Source organism: Labrus bergylta, chromosome 15 (genome assembly GCF_963930695.1).
Source record: "Labrus bergylta chromosome 15, fLabBer1.1, whole genome shotgun sequence".
Lineage (NCBI taxonomy): Eukaryota > Metazoa > Chordata > Actinopteri > Labriformes > Labridae > Labrus > Labrus bergylta.
In genome coordinates, this window is record NC_089209.1 from 7,171,502 (window position 1) to 7,186,701 (window position 15,200).

At 38.6% G+C, this 15,200-nt stretch overlaps 1 protein-coding gene across 2 annotated transcripts; it reads right to left on the minus strand.

Moving 5' to 3' along the window:
* Positions 1-968: 968 nt before the first annotated feature.
* Positions 969-14,955, minus strand: knl1 (kinetochore scaffold 1). 2 transcript variants are annotated; one of them, XM_029278465.2, is made up of 30 exons: positions 14,803-14,955; positions 14,544-14,569; positions 14,113-14,149; positions 13,933-13,992; positions 13,673-13,755; positions 13,530-13,585; positions 13,417-13,438; positions 12,828-12,871; positions 12,681-12,730; positions 11,757-12,504; positions 11,574-11,626; positions 10,785-11,313; positions 10,483-10,535; positions 7,608-10,199; positions 6,816-6,942; positions 6,428-6,486; positions 6,064-6,162; positions 5,859-5,974; positions 5,169-5,259; positions 4,841-4,957; positions 4,677-4,764; positions 4,479-4,541; positions 4,351-4,390; positions 3,723-3,827; positions 3,401-3,501; positions 2,954-3,019; positions 2,366-2,475; positions 2,094-2,215; positions 1,430-1,555; positions 969-1,257 (listed from the first exon to the last, which is right to left on the minus strand). In XM_029278465.2, the coding sequence occupies exons 2-30, from the start codon at positions 14,561-14,563 to the stop codon at positions 1,161-1,163; spliced, it is 5,874 nt and encodes a 1,957-aa protein (XP_029134298.2). In that variant the 5' UTR covers positions 14,564-14,569; positions 14,803-14,955; the 3' UTR covers positions 969-1,160. The 2 variants fall into 2 exon arrangements, with proteins under 2 accessions (XP_029134298.2, XP_020495552.2); XM_020639896.3 differs by having other exon boundaries at positions 6,816-6,951; positions 14,803-14,954.
* Between the last annotated feature and the right edge of the window lie 245 nt (positions 14,956-15,200).

Below are 15,200 nucleotides of genomic sequence, written 5' to 3' on the forward strand. Positions count from 1 at the left end.
TCAGCTGTTCAAATTTTCTTGCCAAACACAAACACACCAACGTACAGAAACCCTAAGCAGACCCTAAGCATCCATACACTTTATTAACTCCAATTTTCCAGGGCGCCAGAAGGCCTAGTGGTTATGTTACGTGCTGCATGTATGTGCATGGTCCTCAGCACAGCGGCCGTGGTTTCGAATCCCCCCCCTCCCTCTCCTCCCAACATTTCCTGTCTCTCCTCAGCTGTCCTATCTGATGAAGACAAAGAGGCCCAAAAAATAACTTCAGCCTATCAAGTTAATGAGTAAGCAAAGATAACAAGTCACTCAATTGAAATAACTCTCTTGAATACTTGATTTTTTTTGTTGCTGATCAACCATATATGCATTGAAATATCACATGTATTCTTTAAATCTTTACCATAAATACTTTTTTTTCCAATCTGTCTGCTGTTGTATGCAAGCAGGTCGAGCCTGAGACTACATCAGTGTGCAGTAAGCTTCACAGAAGACGATGTGCAAAGACAATGCATCCAAGCAACAAATATCACAATCATGAGGACTTTGAAATAAACACAGAGGCACTGCTCGTCAACAGGCAACACAGGAGACTGCTTTGGGCCCCTGGCATGGGAGCCCCTTAACAGTTTTTAAAAAGCACACACACACACTAGAGTGAACTCAAGCCATGCTCGCCATCTGGAGGAGACTCTGGGAAATACACAGGAGTCACTGCAAGAATTAAACTTCAAATGGCTGATGTAATCACAAGGAAAATATAATCTAAAGAAGAAATGACAAAAGTATGTATTGTATATTGAAGTACTTTTCTTAAAAACTAAAATGTCAGTGATTGTATTTTTCTGATTAGAAAAGGGCTGCTGCAGTTAGGACTGATCCATTTTCATGTTTAAGCAGTTCGATCACTGATGTCGTCCTTTTCTCGGTGTGTTGCCAAAGTTGGAAAACCAAACAAAACACAACAACTGTTTTTTTACAAAATGATTAAAATTGTTTATTTGTTTACAGGCTGAAGGAAGGAAACAAAATATGAAAACTATTTACATACAAGGTGAGAAAAACAAAAATTTGTACACTACATCTTTTTTTTTTTTTTCAAAATAAAAGCCCATTAATATATTGTTTTTTTTTCCTGAACATTTTTATTTTACATCCTAGTCTCAGCAGAGCAGATTTTCATGAATCTTTTTGACAATCTTTGTCAAGAGTTTCCTGGTTGGACTGAACGATGCCACAATCTCTTCAATCTGTTCAATCCTGCAAGTTAAAGAAAACATTTAATTTGATTATTTTGAAGGAGTCTCTGAAAAGTAATGACTGAGAATATCAACGAGCTACCTTTACGAAACATTTTCTCATTCATTTTAAAGTTTTATATCACAACACCGACAGCCCCAAAAAACAGAGTGCCATCTGAAGAGGAACTTACGTCGTGCTTCCGATCAGGTTTTTAAAGCTCTGCACTCCAAGGACACAGAGTTGGTTGCTCAGGCTGACGGAGAAGATCACCTCAAACTTGGAAAACTTCTTGAGACTGCTGAAGACAATGTGCACTCTAGAAGATGGAGGAAAGAAATGTTTATTATATAATGTAGCTCAGTTATTTAAAAGAAAAAGATGTTCTGGTTAGGGTATATAAGCCTCTTGTGATGCGTTTAAAGTCAATTAATTCAATACCAGTGAGTAAAGCTTTGAGGGCCTTATGACCTCCTAATAACCATTTGAAGGAGTTTATGTTGTTTGCCTTTAATGCATCATTTCAGGTCACTTGTTTGGCTTCATACAGGAAACATTAGGGAGCCTGTTGTGTCATGGAGGGAAGGGTATGTTGGTGCTTTAAATGAAGATGTACATTCAGATCTTATTGCAGTTTCACGTCCTTTATAATCAAACTGATATGTATGCTTTAGAAAAGCTAAATACATTTAAAAACTCAAAACCGATCTGTTTGTTCTTAAAGCAAAGAGCTGTTGAGGGATAGACCGATGCTTTGCGTCTATCAGAATCAAATATTTCACAAAGCGGTGTCATTAAAAAATTGTAAAATGTTGGGCTACAATCAACTCTGACAAGCTGTGTTCAGGAGTACTTACTGAGTGTCCACACAGCTGATGTCAAGAATATCAAGCCTCAGACCCCCCCACATTTTGAGCAGACGCAGCTCCTCCCCCAGCAGGCGACAGTGACTCACAACGTGACTCACATCGTGGAGCAGCTACACACAAGTGGAAACACAAAACATTGGTTAAAAGGTTCGGTGTAACCGGAAAAGGTTATCTCAAACTATGAACAGAGTGTACGGTAATTTAATAACAAAATATTCTAAGATAGTGAAAGAACTGCTGGTGTCTCTCTCCACACCAACCTTTGGAACGTGTTTGCTCGTCGGATACTTCTCCACCCAGGAAGTTTCTCCTTCGATGTACCCAGAGAGCAGTTTGTGGACGAGGCGAGCGTGGTCATGGGACTTCTCATCTAGTTGGAGAAAAATGGTAAGAGGTTATTTTTAAAAGATACGAGTATAGAGAATGTCCCTCATGCTCAAAGAGAATAAATGGCCTGTATTAAGTAGAACTCACAGCTACAGAGGAAGCACCATAGATTATAGTAACTCATTTCACATGTCATGTAATATAATGGGGCGGCTGTGGCTCATTGTTTGAATCAGTTCTCTTAACTGGAAGGTCAGGGGTTCGATTCCGAGCTCCTGTAGCCACATGTGCGATGTGTCCTTGGGGAAGACACTTAACCCCAAGTTGCTCCCGCTGCTTCGGTGCGGCGTATGAATGGGATTAGTTATTTCTGACAGTAACCTCTGCCATCAGCGTGTGAATATAATGAAGTAGATTAGAAACAACTTTGAACCCGAAGAAACAATGTGAAAAATAAATATTCCAATCGACCAAAGTGAAACACCATCATTCCATCATCTCCACTTGCTGTGTCCTCTTACCATCGAGGTGAAGGTTGAACACGATGTGGGATATCTTCCTCTCCGATTGATTTTGAGCTTCATCTTCTTCAAAAACGATAGAAAAGGAAATTCATTATTAAATGAAAGACATCGCTTCTTCACAAAAAAAAAAAGGAGCTCAAGTTGTGCTCTTATATAAATAGATAAGATAAGTGGGCAAATACACTTTTACCCACTGACTGATGGGCACACAGACAAAAACCTCTAAAGATCGGGTGTCGTTTGGTCTTAAATGCAAAACAGATTCTAACATTACTGAAGCCAGAAGTGCTACAAGTCTCAAATATGAGCCGTGTCAAGCAGCAAGTCAAAGTGGATAGACAGCTCCATTTAAGACAAAGAGAATACAGTAGAAGGTAGAGGGGCTGTCAACAATGTAAAGCATTATTTCTGAAAAAAGAACCAACACCCTGCTGACAGTCTTACCGTTGGATTTGTCATACAGCAGCTCGAGATGGAAGGTGTCATGAAGAAACGTGAAGACTGTATAATCGTCTCTCCTCTCTCCAAACTTCCATTCATTCAACCTGAACAAAGGATGTAAACTTTAATACATTTGTAGGCAAACGCCATTAACTGTCAAGACCAATTAAAAAGCAAACAAATGGACAAAACTGTAGTGAATCAAATAACACCTACAAACAGTACATGAGCGAGTCAGAGTGCAGGTGTTTTGTTAATGACTTCCTACTGGCAGTGAAAGTAACAGTACAGAAGAAGTGAAAACACATTGAAATGATATACTGACGTCTTCAGAGCGTCCACGTGGCTCTCAAGGTTCCTCGTCTCAGCGATCAGCCTGTTCAGTTTACTTGAGTTCTGCGTGTTCTGCATCTCCAGCTCTGATATTAGTCTGTGGCAGAAAGAGAGAAGGAGGATGAGACACTGGAAAGAAGTCCGAGAGGATGAAATGTTTTAATCATTCAAGCCATCATCGAATTACAATCCTGATCGGAGATACACACTGACTGTTTAAAAGAAAGCAGGATGAATTTAAAAACAAACTTACAGAAAACACTAATTGCACACATCTGAGACATTGTTTTAAACGGCCTACTACTGTACATACTACTACTAAACATAGTAAGCCGTATGTACTGCATATTATGTTTGACTGTAGTATGACTGCCAGTCGGTGGTTACACAAACCAAAGGTTCCTCACAGGAGCTGAAATGAATCCAGTATTTATTTATTTGAATGTTTTTTGTAGCTGGTTCGATGTGCCTATTTGTTCTATGTTTAATTTTTTGCCTAGCTCCAAAAACACATTCCCCCCATGGAGAGAATAAAAGCTGAAGTTGAAGAAAACACTGTAAGTGCATAAACCTGAATATGATTATTATGTCTGTTCTGTTTATTTATATTTAAGACTCACCTATCTTTATCTGCCATCGTGTCAGTGACAACCTGCAGCTCTGTAAAAAAAGAAAAAGTAAATAAATACAAATGAATAAATCATTCAATTTAAAATGAATAACACATTCATTCAATATAACAACTAACCTTCCTGGATTGACCTCAAACTTGGTGTGTCTTCCGTTCCCTTTTCTTCGACTGCAGACATTTCTGAAGAAGGGAAACAGAAGATTTTACAGCAATGACTTGAATAACACATCCACACTGACCCTATTTGTGTTGGCATTGCCCTCAGTCTATTTTATCAGAGAGCCCTGCATAATAATCAGCCCATAGCAGACTTACCTGTTTCTAACTCATGAATGCAGTCATCCAGACTTTGTATCATCTCGTCTGCTTTCTCGATCCGTCCTCTCAACTTCTGCTGCTCCTCCTGAAAACAAGAACCCTGTTATTGGCCTTCCATGATCTTAGGTTGTAAATTAGAGTATCACTGTGAAAGCTCTTACCAGATTTGCCTGCACAAGTTGCGAGTACAAGACCTCCTTCATCTCATGTGACTTGGCTTTGCTCGTCTTTCTGAACAGGTTGTTTCTCTCTTTCAGTTTGGCACCAAAAGATTTGAGCTTTGAATTAAAAAAGGACGCACACCAAGTGTAAGAATTCATTCATTTTACAACTACAATAATGGACATCAATTAAAACTAAATAACAGATAAATTCATACTTTTAATAAACAGATCATTCTAATTAAAAAGATTAGTTAGAGTTCAGTCAGAAAAAGAGATATCTGCATTAAAGAAGAGCAGTTTGAAATTAAAAGGTATCCAGTCATACCTCCTTCTCTGAAACGTTTCTCATTGCTTCCCATAAAGCTTCATTAACGATCCGCAGTGGTTTGTCCAGGTCCCGCATTCGCCCCTTCAACCTGGAGACCCGACAAAAGTTGTTTCATCAGAATTATTTAAAGACACTTATTTAGAGCTTCTCATAAAAATATTTATCTCTGACATCTCCTATGTATTCTGTAATTCAGTGGTTCTCAACTCGTCCAGGTTCAGGAGGATCCACCATCAATTACTCACTGAAAAATTGCCACCCACAATTCTGATAACTTTAATCCAATCAGATTTATTTCATGAAAAATTGTGCAGTTTGCGGCTTCTGCCAGATGTTTTGTACCTCTGACGGAAACTGAACAAATCTAACGTGTTTAAAAAAGCACTTCACAGACTCTTTGACACCAGGTTTTTTCCAGGCACATGCTCTGATAACACTTCGACGACCCACTTTTGGGTCCCGAACCCACCAGTTGAGAAGCCCTGCTCTAATTCATGACCAACTTTCAAACAATTGCGAGCTTTTACAAAACTCCTCTTGAGTGTTTTTTTTTTTAAGATGTTCTAAGATGTTTCCTTAAACCAAGTTTAAATGATACTCTAAATATGGAAGGTTAAATGTGACAGAATACTGCAGGTATACAATCTTCTAATAAACGAATGTGTTATCAGCATTAACTGTACTTACTCTTCCACTTTTCCTGTTAGTTCAAGGACGTTGGTCTCGTACACACTCTGTTTAGGACGGTTGATATGCCTGTCTTTGAGTAAATCAATCGGTGTGCGATCTGTGTCTGTCAAAAGCTGAAAAACAAAAGAAAAAGCTTCATCACTTCTTCTGCCGTTAACTCCAGAGATTTTGATCTCAAATATGTTGATGAGGGTTGACCTACTCTGCCAGGGAGGACACTTTGCCGAGGATTATGGATGACAAAGTCGATGTTGAAGAGTTTGAAGAACTCTAACACCGTTATGGAGCCATCATCGAACTTCTGTAAACAGAGCATTAAAATCAATAAACAACAAGCTTCAAAATATTAGGATGTTATATCAAATGTATGTACTTAAATTTAAAAGTATAGAATAGAATAGAATTACTTTATTGATCCCAAACTGGGAAATTATGGATTCCCAGTTTGGGATCAATAAAGTAATTCTATTCTATTCTATTCTTTTACATTTAAGTACATACATTTTATATCACATACATTACAACATTAAATTTAAAAGTGCCACTGAAATACTAAAAGAAGATACCCTCTGTACATCGTTGGCGTAGTCTTCAAGCTGTGATTCAAACATGCTGTGTTTGAAAGCTGAAAAGAAATACAAAAAACAGTTGATGTCCAGAATAAAGAGAAATCAGACTCTTTAAAAGCATCACCACTTCATGACTCATATCAATAATGCTACACACTGTGTGTGTTTTTAATAATAATTATAACTATTTCCACAAGTGGAAGTGTACATGTTCTATTATTCTATTATTGTATTTTTTCTCCCTTTATTTAACTGATGTACATATGTTTGATTTTGAACTTCTTGTTATTTTGATAATTATATTCCTGTTTCTTGAGCTGTTATCTATAAATAACAACAAGAAAACAGGGATCTTTACGACAGTATGTTATGGAAAACCTCTTACTTGATTCAAAAGTAGCTTCACATCTGCTGGCTGTGTGACTGCTGTTGGAGAAATCCGTGTGCTGTGTTGTCATGCTTGGAGCTGTAGTCATGTTACCGTCACTCTCTGCAGCTACGTCTACATGAGACTGATATACCTGGCAACAAAGAAAAAAAAGGGTCAAAACAGAAAATTGAATAAAGAAACACTGAAAGAACCAAAACAAAATACTGGTATCTCATTTTATAATCAGATCAAATAATGGTGATTGTTAGGCTCAGTGGTCGAGGTAGTCGTCCAACGTGATTCTTTAATAATGATGGGTATTTAACATAAGCATCCTCTGCCATCAGTGCTTGAATGTGACATGTTGAGTAAAAGCACTATGATGATTTTGAAGACTAGAAAAGAGTTATATAAGTACAGTCCATTTACTATTTTACCAGTCACATACGGTATCAAATTATGAAAGAAAGGCAGTATTCAGCATCATGTATTTCCATAGTCACCAAACTGCTGCAATGAGTTTCTCTTTTTCAGTATAAATACAGTTTTTTCCATCAGGCGGATATTGGGCAGCCCTACTTTTCAACAGAACTAGCAGCAGAGTAGTAATTCTGAAAAGACTGAGGTTTTGTACTAAGGGATTTCAGTGTTGTAAAAATGTACGTTATTATGGAAAAATGATAATGCCAGGTAATCATGGAGGCAGTGTTAAAATGTCAGGATCAGTAATGCCTCTTACTTAAATATGAACTAGTTTTCTACTAGTTAATAAATGTTAAGATAAAGGCCGACAGTATTTTCACCTACCTCTTCAACATCAGCGAGCGTCTCAGTGGATGCTTTCATCCTCTTCTCATACTCCTCCGCATTATTCTCATCTACTGGCAAAGGTCGCTTGTTTCCACAGACGGGACTAATAGAGTCTTGTTCGAACACATCATCCTCTAAAGGTTCCTCCATGTTTGACTTCTGAGAGAAACTGCCTTTTTCGGTGACTTTCTGAGGAGTCCTTGTGTCGATCATTTCTGACATGTCTTCGCAGCTACCAAGTTCCTCATCGTTGATGTCACTCACATCAGCGTCGAAGTTGCTCAGTTGATTAGTGACATTTACGGTCATTGTCCTCGTATGCTCTTCAACAGAATTGACCTTCTTTGATTCATCAGGTTTGGTTCTTTGGGGGAGTTTCGCCTTAAAGCCTCCGACTGAGAGTCTTGACATGAGTTGTTTAGTCTTCAGGTTGAATGGAGTTGCAGCAGAAGAGGGCTGTTCTTGCAGAAGACGCTGAGCTTGTGTATTTTCATCTGCATTTATCAGATCACATTCCAGTTCAGACTCCATAACCTCTAGGGATTTTGTTTTGTCTTTTGGGCTTTGTTCCAAGCTGTGCTCTGGCAAAGGCAAAGGGGCAGTAGAGCTTTCCATGGTAACAGCATCAGGATTTGTATTTATCAAATGGCTCAAACGTCTTAGTTTTGATTGAAGATCAGCTATGCTCCTCCTTCTAGACTTTCGTGAAGGCGCTGCATCAACATCATGGTCAATAGCAGCAGGCGAACTTTCAATCTTCTCTGACAAAGAGCAAGTTTGATTTCTTGGTTCATCTTCTTTCCATGTGTCACTTTCATTGGAATCAAGAGGAGTTGGACGGTTTGTGATGTTCACACTATCAGCGTTGGATGATCCTGGTGCGTCATTGGTCTGGAAAGTCATTTCTGTTTTCCTGAAATGGTCAGAGTCAGGGTTAAAGTCCTGAGTGGATGAAAAGCCTGGAGGTGATTCATCTGTACATGTTTGTCTTAGAATGTTGCCTGTTTGAGCCTCAGTCATATCCATGTTTCCATCTTCTTCTCTCATGGTTTCATTTACTTGCTTCTCAATAGTAACTGAATTAAAAGCCACTATTTCTGTACCCACATCATTTTTCTGGGTTTTGCATTGGTGTGGGAAACCATCTGGGGTCTCAGTTTCTTGAGAGGCCACCTTGGTTATGTCAGTATAAGCTGAGGAGCCCCTGGTTTTGGACAGGGACTTTTTAAATCCTTGATCCAAAGTGTGTGTTGTTAGAGAACTCTTTCTGCGCTGCTGACATGGTTCAATTTCATTACTCTTAAAGTCCTTGTTTTCCTGAGTGGAAACAATGTTGGATTCTTTGTTTAAAAGAACTGGATGTGGAAGTGAAATGCTTGCAATATTTCCGGTAATGCACTGGGTTACATCCATGGCTGCATCGTCTGCGGCAAACGTCAGTGTTTTCTCTCCAAAATTTGGCAAAACATCCACATATTGGTGGGACTGTGTTTCAAAACTGGTGGCAATATTTGCTGTGTGGCATTGTGTGACATCCATGGTTGCATCAGTTTCAAACCGCAATGTATTCTCTCCAGAAGTCGGTAAGAAGCCCACTTTTTGTTGTAGTTGTGGTTCCACATTGGTGGAAATATTTACAGTGAGGCACTTGGTTACATCCATGGCTGCATCATACGCAGAGAACCTCAATGTCTTCTCATCAGAAGGTAAGATGTCCACTTTTTGTTGGAGTTCTGGTTCCGAATTGGTGGCAAAATTGACTGTGTGGCTTCTTCTTACATTCATTGCCGCTTCATTAGCAGGCAACCTCAGTGTCATCTTTCCAGAAGAACGTAAGAGGTCAACTTTTTGTTGAAGGTACGGTTCCAGATTGGCAGCGATATTTACAGTGTGACTTCTCGTCACATCCATAGCTGCATCGTCTGCAGTAAACCTCAACGTCTTCTCCCCACAAGTAGGTAAGAAGTCTGCTTTTTGTTGTTGTTCTGGTTGCAAATTAGCTGCAATATTTACAGTGTGGCTTCTTGTTTCATCCATGGCCGCATCATTTGCAGTAAACCTCAATGTCTTCTCTCCACAATTAGGTAAGGAGTCCACTCTTTTGTGCGGTTCCAAACTAGCTGCAATATTTACAGTGTGGCTTCTTGTTTCATCCATGGCCGCATCATTTGCAGTAAACCTCAATGTCTTCTCTCCACAATTAGGTAAGGAGTCCACTCTTTTGTGCGGTTCCAAACTAGCTGCAATATTTACAGTGTGGCTTCTTGTTTCATCCATGGCCGCATCATTTGCAGTAAACCTCAATGTCTTCTCTCCACAATTAGGTAAGGAGTCCACTCTTTTGTGCAGTTCCAAACTAGCTGCAATATTTACAGTGTGGCTTCTTGTCTCATCCATGGCTGCTTCATTAGCAGTGAACCTTACTGTTTTCTCTCCACAGGCAGGTGAATAGTCCACATGTTGGTGTGGTTGCTGGATAACATCATTGGCAATGTTCACTGTGTGACTTCTTGTCACATCCATAGCTGCATCATCAGCAGTAAACCTCACTGTTTTCTCCCCGCCGTCATCTTCAAAATCCACTCTGACCTGTGGAAGGGAAAATCCAGAAAGTTAAATTAGCATTACTATGATTATTATTATAACATTTAAAAACTTTAGAGGCACCTTAGAAAGAGCGTATGTTAGAAATTTGTAAGACAGAAATACAATCGGTACAAGCTTGTTAAATGCTTTTTTCAGTTGAATAGATACGTTACATGGCAGTGCAGAGTAAGTACAGCTCTAAAAGTTTAATAATTGTAGTTTATAGTGCTAGAAGAAAAAATGTGAATCTTCAAATAATAATAATGATGATCATTTTTATGCTTACCTGATTTCTTTGACCCTTTGTCTTTAAAGATGGCTCCAATGAAGTACCCATACCTAATGTGTAGAGAGGGAATAAAATATGAAAGTCATTAGCAAAAGCATACAGATCCAAATTTCTCCCATTTAAAACTTAATTTATTGAAATAAACCTGAGGTCTGCATTGTTGTTTAACATGTTCGTTCATACATCACTTTTTACAATATAGTTTTTATTCAAGCCTTATTATGGGAGATTTTAGATATTGACCTTCTTTTTTTATACATGGGAAACAAACTTGTAACAAGAGTTTGTGTTTGCCATACCTGCATGATTAAATGATCCTTGTACTTTACTGTTCTTCCGTCCTGAGGTCATCTTTGCACTATGCAGACTGTCACTGTTCGGCTGCATGTCTTTAGTGGGTAAAAGAAATTGAAAAGGGTCATCTGAGTCCACCGGTCCCATGATGGGGCTGGTCTGAACTTCCATTCCACGGATTGCATCTCCTCTAAATGTTTCTCCAAAGCTCTTGGAGGCTGCTGCCGTAGGAGGAACCATCCTGGCGTTCACAGGGTTGGCACTGGCGCCGCTTGGTTTGGAGAGACTTGCTAGGAAGCTTTTAAGTCCTACGTCCACACCATTGGTTGACGAGCCGTCAGTTTTTCTCTCCTTCAGTGATAAAGAATGGTCTACTTTTCTACCAGTCTGAAGCACGACCACATTTTTATTCTGCGGGGGAAATGAACCACTGGCGATGTTTACAGTCTGACTCTGAGTCATGTCCATAAAGTCATCACCTGCAGTGAACACAATGGTTTTCTCTCTGTGTTCATCTTTTGAGTCAAGGTTGACCTGAGGAAGAAAAAACAGTGAGTTATGACACAGTCACTAAAAATATAACTGTGTGCAATCTTTAGCTAGCATTTTAAGGCAACGTATGGAAATAGTGACGCTAACAGCAACTCATTCTTGAACTATTTTCCGAGCACATTATGTGACATACATCTCGTTCTCATCATGCCGTTATTAGTTCACTTGTCAACTTAGTATAATGGGATGTCAGAGTTAGGAAAAGATGAAAATAGCAAAGTAAAACCAATTATAAAACTCACCCGTTGCCCTGGAAGAGAAGCACGTAGAGAAGAATTCCTCAGGGACGTCATATCTTAATTTGAAAAATAAATGCAATCAAATTTACTTAAAACTGTAATCAATCATAAGACCATCTTCATAAAAACACAAAGTTAAACATCTAGTCTAAAAATCTAATTGTTTGCTATCAGAATTTTCACTACCTGTAGAGTTGGATGATGGCAGTGTTTTCCTGCTCTGCTGTTGTTTACTCTTCACTGTCGTCTGTGACGCTCTGTTGTCAAGGTGGGAGTACATTTCTTGTGAGGGAAAAAGGCACTGGAATGGATCATCATCATCATCAGTGAAAGCCTGAATACGGCCTGTCTGAGCTCCCGTCATATCCATGCTCACGTCATCCTCTGGATAGAGTACACTGGGCATATTTAACGTCTTCTCCATAACCGCTGAAACAGAAGAAGGAACTTGGTTTTCTTTATCCACATCAGATTGCTGTGTGTTGATCCGGGAAAGGGAGATGTTCGACTGTCCAGAAGATGCTCCAGCTGGAGGCGCTGTTCTGGTAATTGCAGGGTTTACGATGGGGCGACTTGGCTTGGAGAGATTTGCAAGGAAGTTTTCAAATTCAGGATCCACAGAAGGCACAGCTGATGATGTGTTTTTCTTCTCTGCTCTTGTATCCACGTTTCTGCTGGTGGGCAGAGTTGCTGAGCCACTTGGCATGTTAACTGGATGATTTACGGTCATATCCATGGATCCACCGTTCACAGATATCACCGTCTTCTCTCCTCCGGTTGGTAAAATATGGTAGTTTTGCAGGGAGATATCTGCAAGTAAGTCCTCATCCCTGGCTATGTTTATAGTGTGACTGTGGGTCATGTCCATGAGTGCATCATCCGTAGAAAACAACACCGTTTTCTCCCCAAATCCAAGCCCAGCATCAAAGTTGACCTAGTGACGATAAGTAGCTTCATGTTAGTGAATGATCTTATATCTACGTATTTCTTATACAGATTATGTAGAAGCATAATTATGATACCATAATTAATACAATTAAATCAAATGCATCTAATTATTGGTTACTGTGACAGTAGTTAGGATAGAAAACATTCATTCATAAAGCTCACCGTATCCCTTTGTCGAGTATGTAGAGGAGCATTCAACAGGGTGTCCATTCCTAGATGTGAAGACTTTCATTAAATCTCTTATCGTTTGACAGACAATAAAAGCACTTTTCAAAAGGAGGCTGAATTTAGAAAAGATTCTACCCATACCTGTGATTTGTTGAATCCCATCTTCTGTGACAACATACTGGACCCTTTGAAAGAAAAACAACACTTATTTTAAGACAAAAAAAATCTCCTGGTGTGGTAAGTAGTGAGTTTTGGTGGTGGTCTGAGAGGAATGCTGCATTCATGTGCTGCTCGGTCCGTCCAAGTTTCCGAGTTGGGAAGTCGTGCTTACGACTTCGGTGTGTTCACGTGATTTCAGTTCGGAAAAGTTGTCGTGAAATGTTGTAACAAGAGCAAAAAACAGCATTGATGATGCTACAAAAAGGATCTGTGGAATGTCTCTGTTACAAGTTATATTTGAGCAAAAAGTTGATGTACATTGTGTGAATTAATAAAAAAAAGTATGTGAACATTAACAAAACATGTTTTTTCCCCCATGTGATGAGAATTCTGACATCAAGTAGGGATGTCGGGCACCTAATTCTTTTCAGAGTTGTTGTTTTGACTTGAGCAGGTGTACATGTGCATTTTACAACTCGGAAACTCGTTTTTCCGATGTGTCCGACACCACATGAATGCATCATCACATCTGAAATGCAGGTAAATGGGCAGAGATGGAAGGTCACCTTACCTATTTTGTGTGTCTGCCGCTGCTGTTGGAATAACACATAACAAATTAAACTAAGTGACTTCAAATGTATGTAAAAAAAAAAAGCATGTAACTATACATCATTACATACGAACCTGTTGTCATTAAGTCTTGTAAAGGACTTCGAGCAGGAGAGACATTTTTTACATCCCTGTAAAAAAAGAAAAATAGTTAAGTTAGGTTGAAGTGTCAGCATCATTGTGGAAAAAGAAGCCGGGCCTTGATTGTAGTTTCTCACTTTGAAAACAGAAGAACATCGTTCGCAGGGGCAAAACTGACTCTTCTTGAATTTCTCTTTTCCACAGGTTTGGCACACTCCACCTTGGTCAAATAAAAATAATAAAGTAAGTCAAATAAAAAAACAAATGATAAAACTGATACTGATATTCCTGCTATGGTGAGATTGTATATTTCATTTATATATATTTTTTGGCTTTAGTGCCAATTAATCAAATCAGAATACGTCTGAGGAGATATTAAAGCAGGCCATCTTTTTACCACATTTTTCTGTTGCTCTGGGTCAGGTAACCTAATCGATTTACGAGGCGCCTTTAAAATCTGAAAAATGAAAAAACAACAGACAATACGAGTCAGTCAATAATTTACTCACAAAAAAAAAAAAAAGGAAAAGCATAACATAAACTTCTTTCATGAAACGTATTGTAGTAGGCTGCTGACCGAGGAAATGCGCCGCTTGGAGAATCCACTGCTTCCCCTGCAACCAAATAGACACAACAGTGTGGAGATGGTTATTATTTGTGAATAAAACTGCTGTCAGCTGTTAATCAGAATCAAAAACAATACTTTATTAATCCCAGAGGGAAATTCGGTCGTTACAGTTGCTCCAAAAATATACAATATAGCAGTAGAAATATAGTAATACAAATGTTAATCAAATAGAATAGGAATAAAAGTAAAGCTTCACCTTACGAATAACAGTAAGGTGGAATATATACACACATGTTCAAGATTATTGCACTGTGTTATTATGAACATATTATTATTATTATTATATTGCAGTTTTAATGAAGCTGGCCTTTATGTAATGTGTAGACTTGTGTATAGATAGCACAATTACTGCTTTTATTAAAATAATAGTTTTCACTCACTCAGGATCTGAAGGCTCCATTTTGTACTACAAGAAAATGACAACAAACAGAGCTTGAAACACACACATTGATTAGACATTACCTTTTTAATGACGTGATACATTTACCTGAGCTTTTATTACTTAAATAAATTGGATTATCCCCGTTAGGAAAAACATTAAACAACTAAACATGTGATCTTTTACAACAACGCTCCTCTGGTGGTGATTAATGAATGAACTGATGAAAAGAAAAGTCAAAGAAATGGTGCAGCGCATACCTTGTAGTTGTGATGATTATTCCCCACGGTTACAACAGGTATGTGTAGTTAACACCTGTAGACTGAATCAGTTTTCATATCGCTTATTTTTTTTTTGTCTCGGTCGTTGTGCAAAACTGCAAAACAGCAGCTAACGTCAACGAGCCCTGACGCTAACGTCTTCAGTTTTGAATTTAGCCGCCTAAACGCATGCGCAGTGGAGTCTAGCCATCGGGTAGTGTCTTCACTCGATTTATCCGCTTATTTTTTTTAAAATTTTTAATAAACTAAAAAAAAATAAGCTTGTTAACAATATTTTTGCACCGCCTTTGGGTGTGATAAATCGTGAAATACAAACATTTTGACTGAGATAATTGTCAGAATGCTGTTTTTAATTCTCACAGGAAATAGCGTAAACA

Excerpts from the sequence above, each read along its gene's own strand:
- knl1 (XM_020639896.3), bottom strand. The coding sequence starts at position 14,563 with ATGGAGCCTTCAGATCCTGA. Across the intron at positions 6,952-7,607 it reads CGCTCGCTGATGTTGAAGAG|GTATATCAGTCTCATGTAGA; the intron begins GTAGGTGAAAAT and ends CTTTGTTGCCAG. Across the intron at positions 5,260-5,858 it reads CTAACAGGAAAAGTGGAAGA|GTTGAAGGGGCGAATGCGGG; the intron begins GTAAGTACAGTT and ends TCGGGTCTCCAG.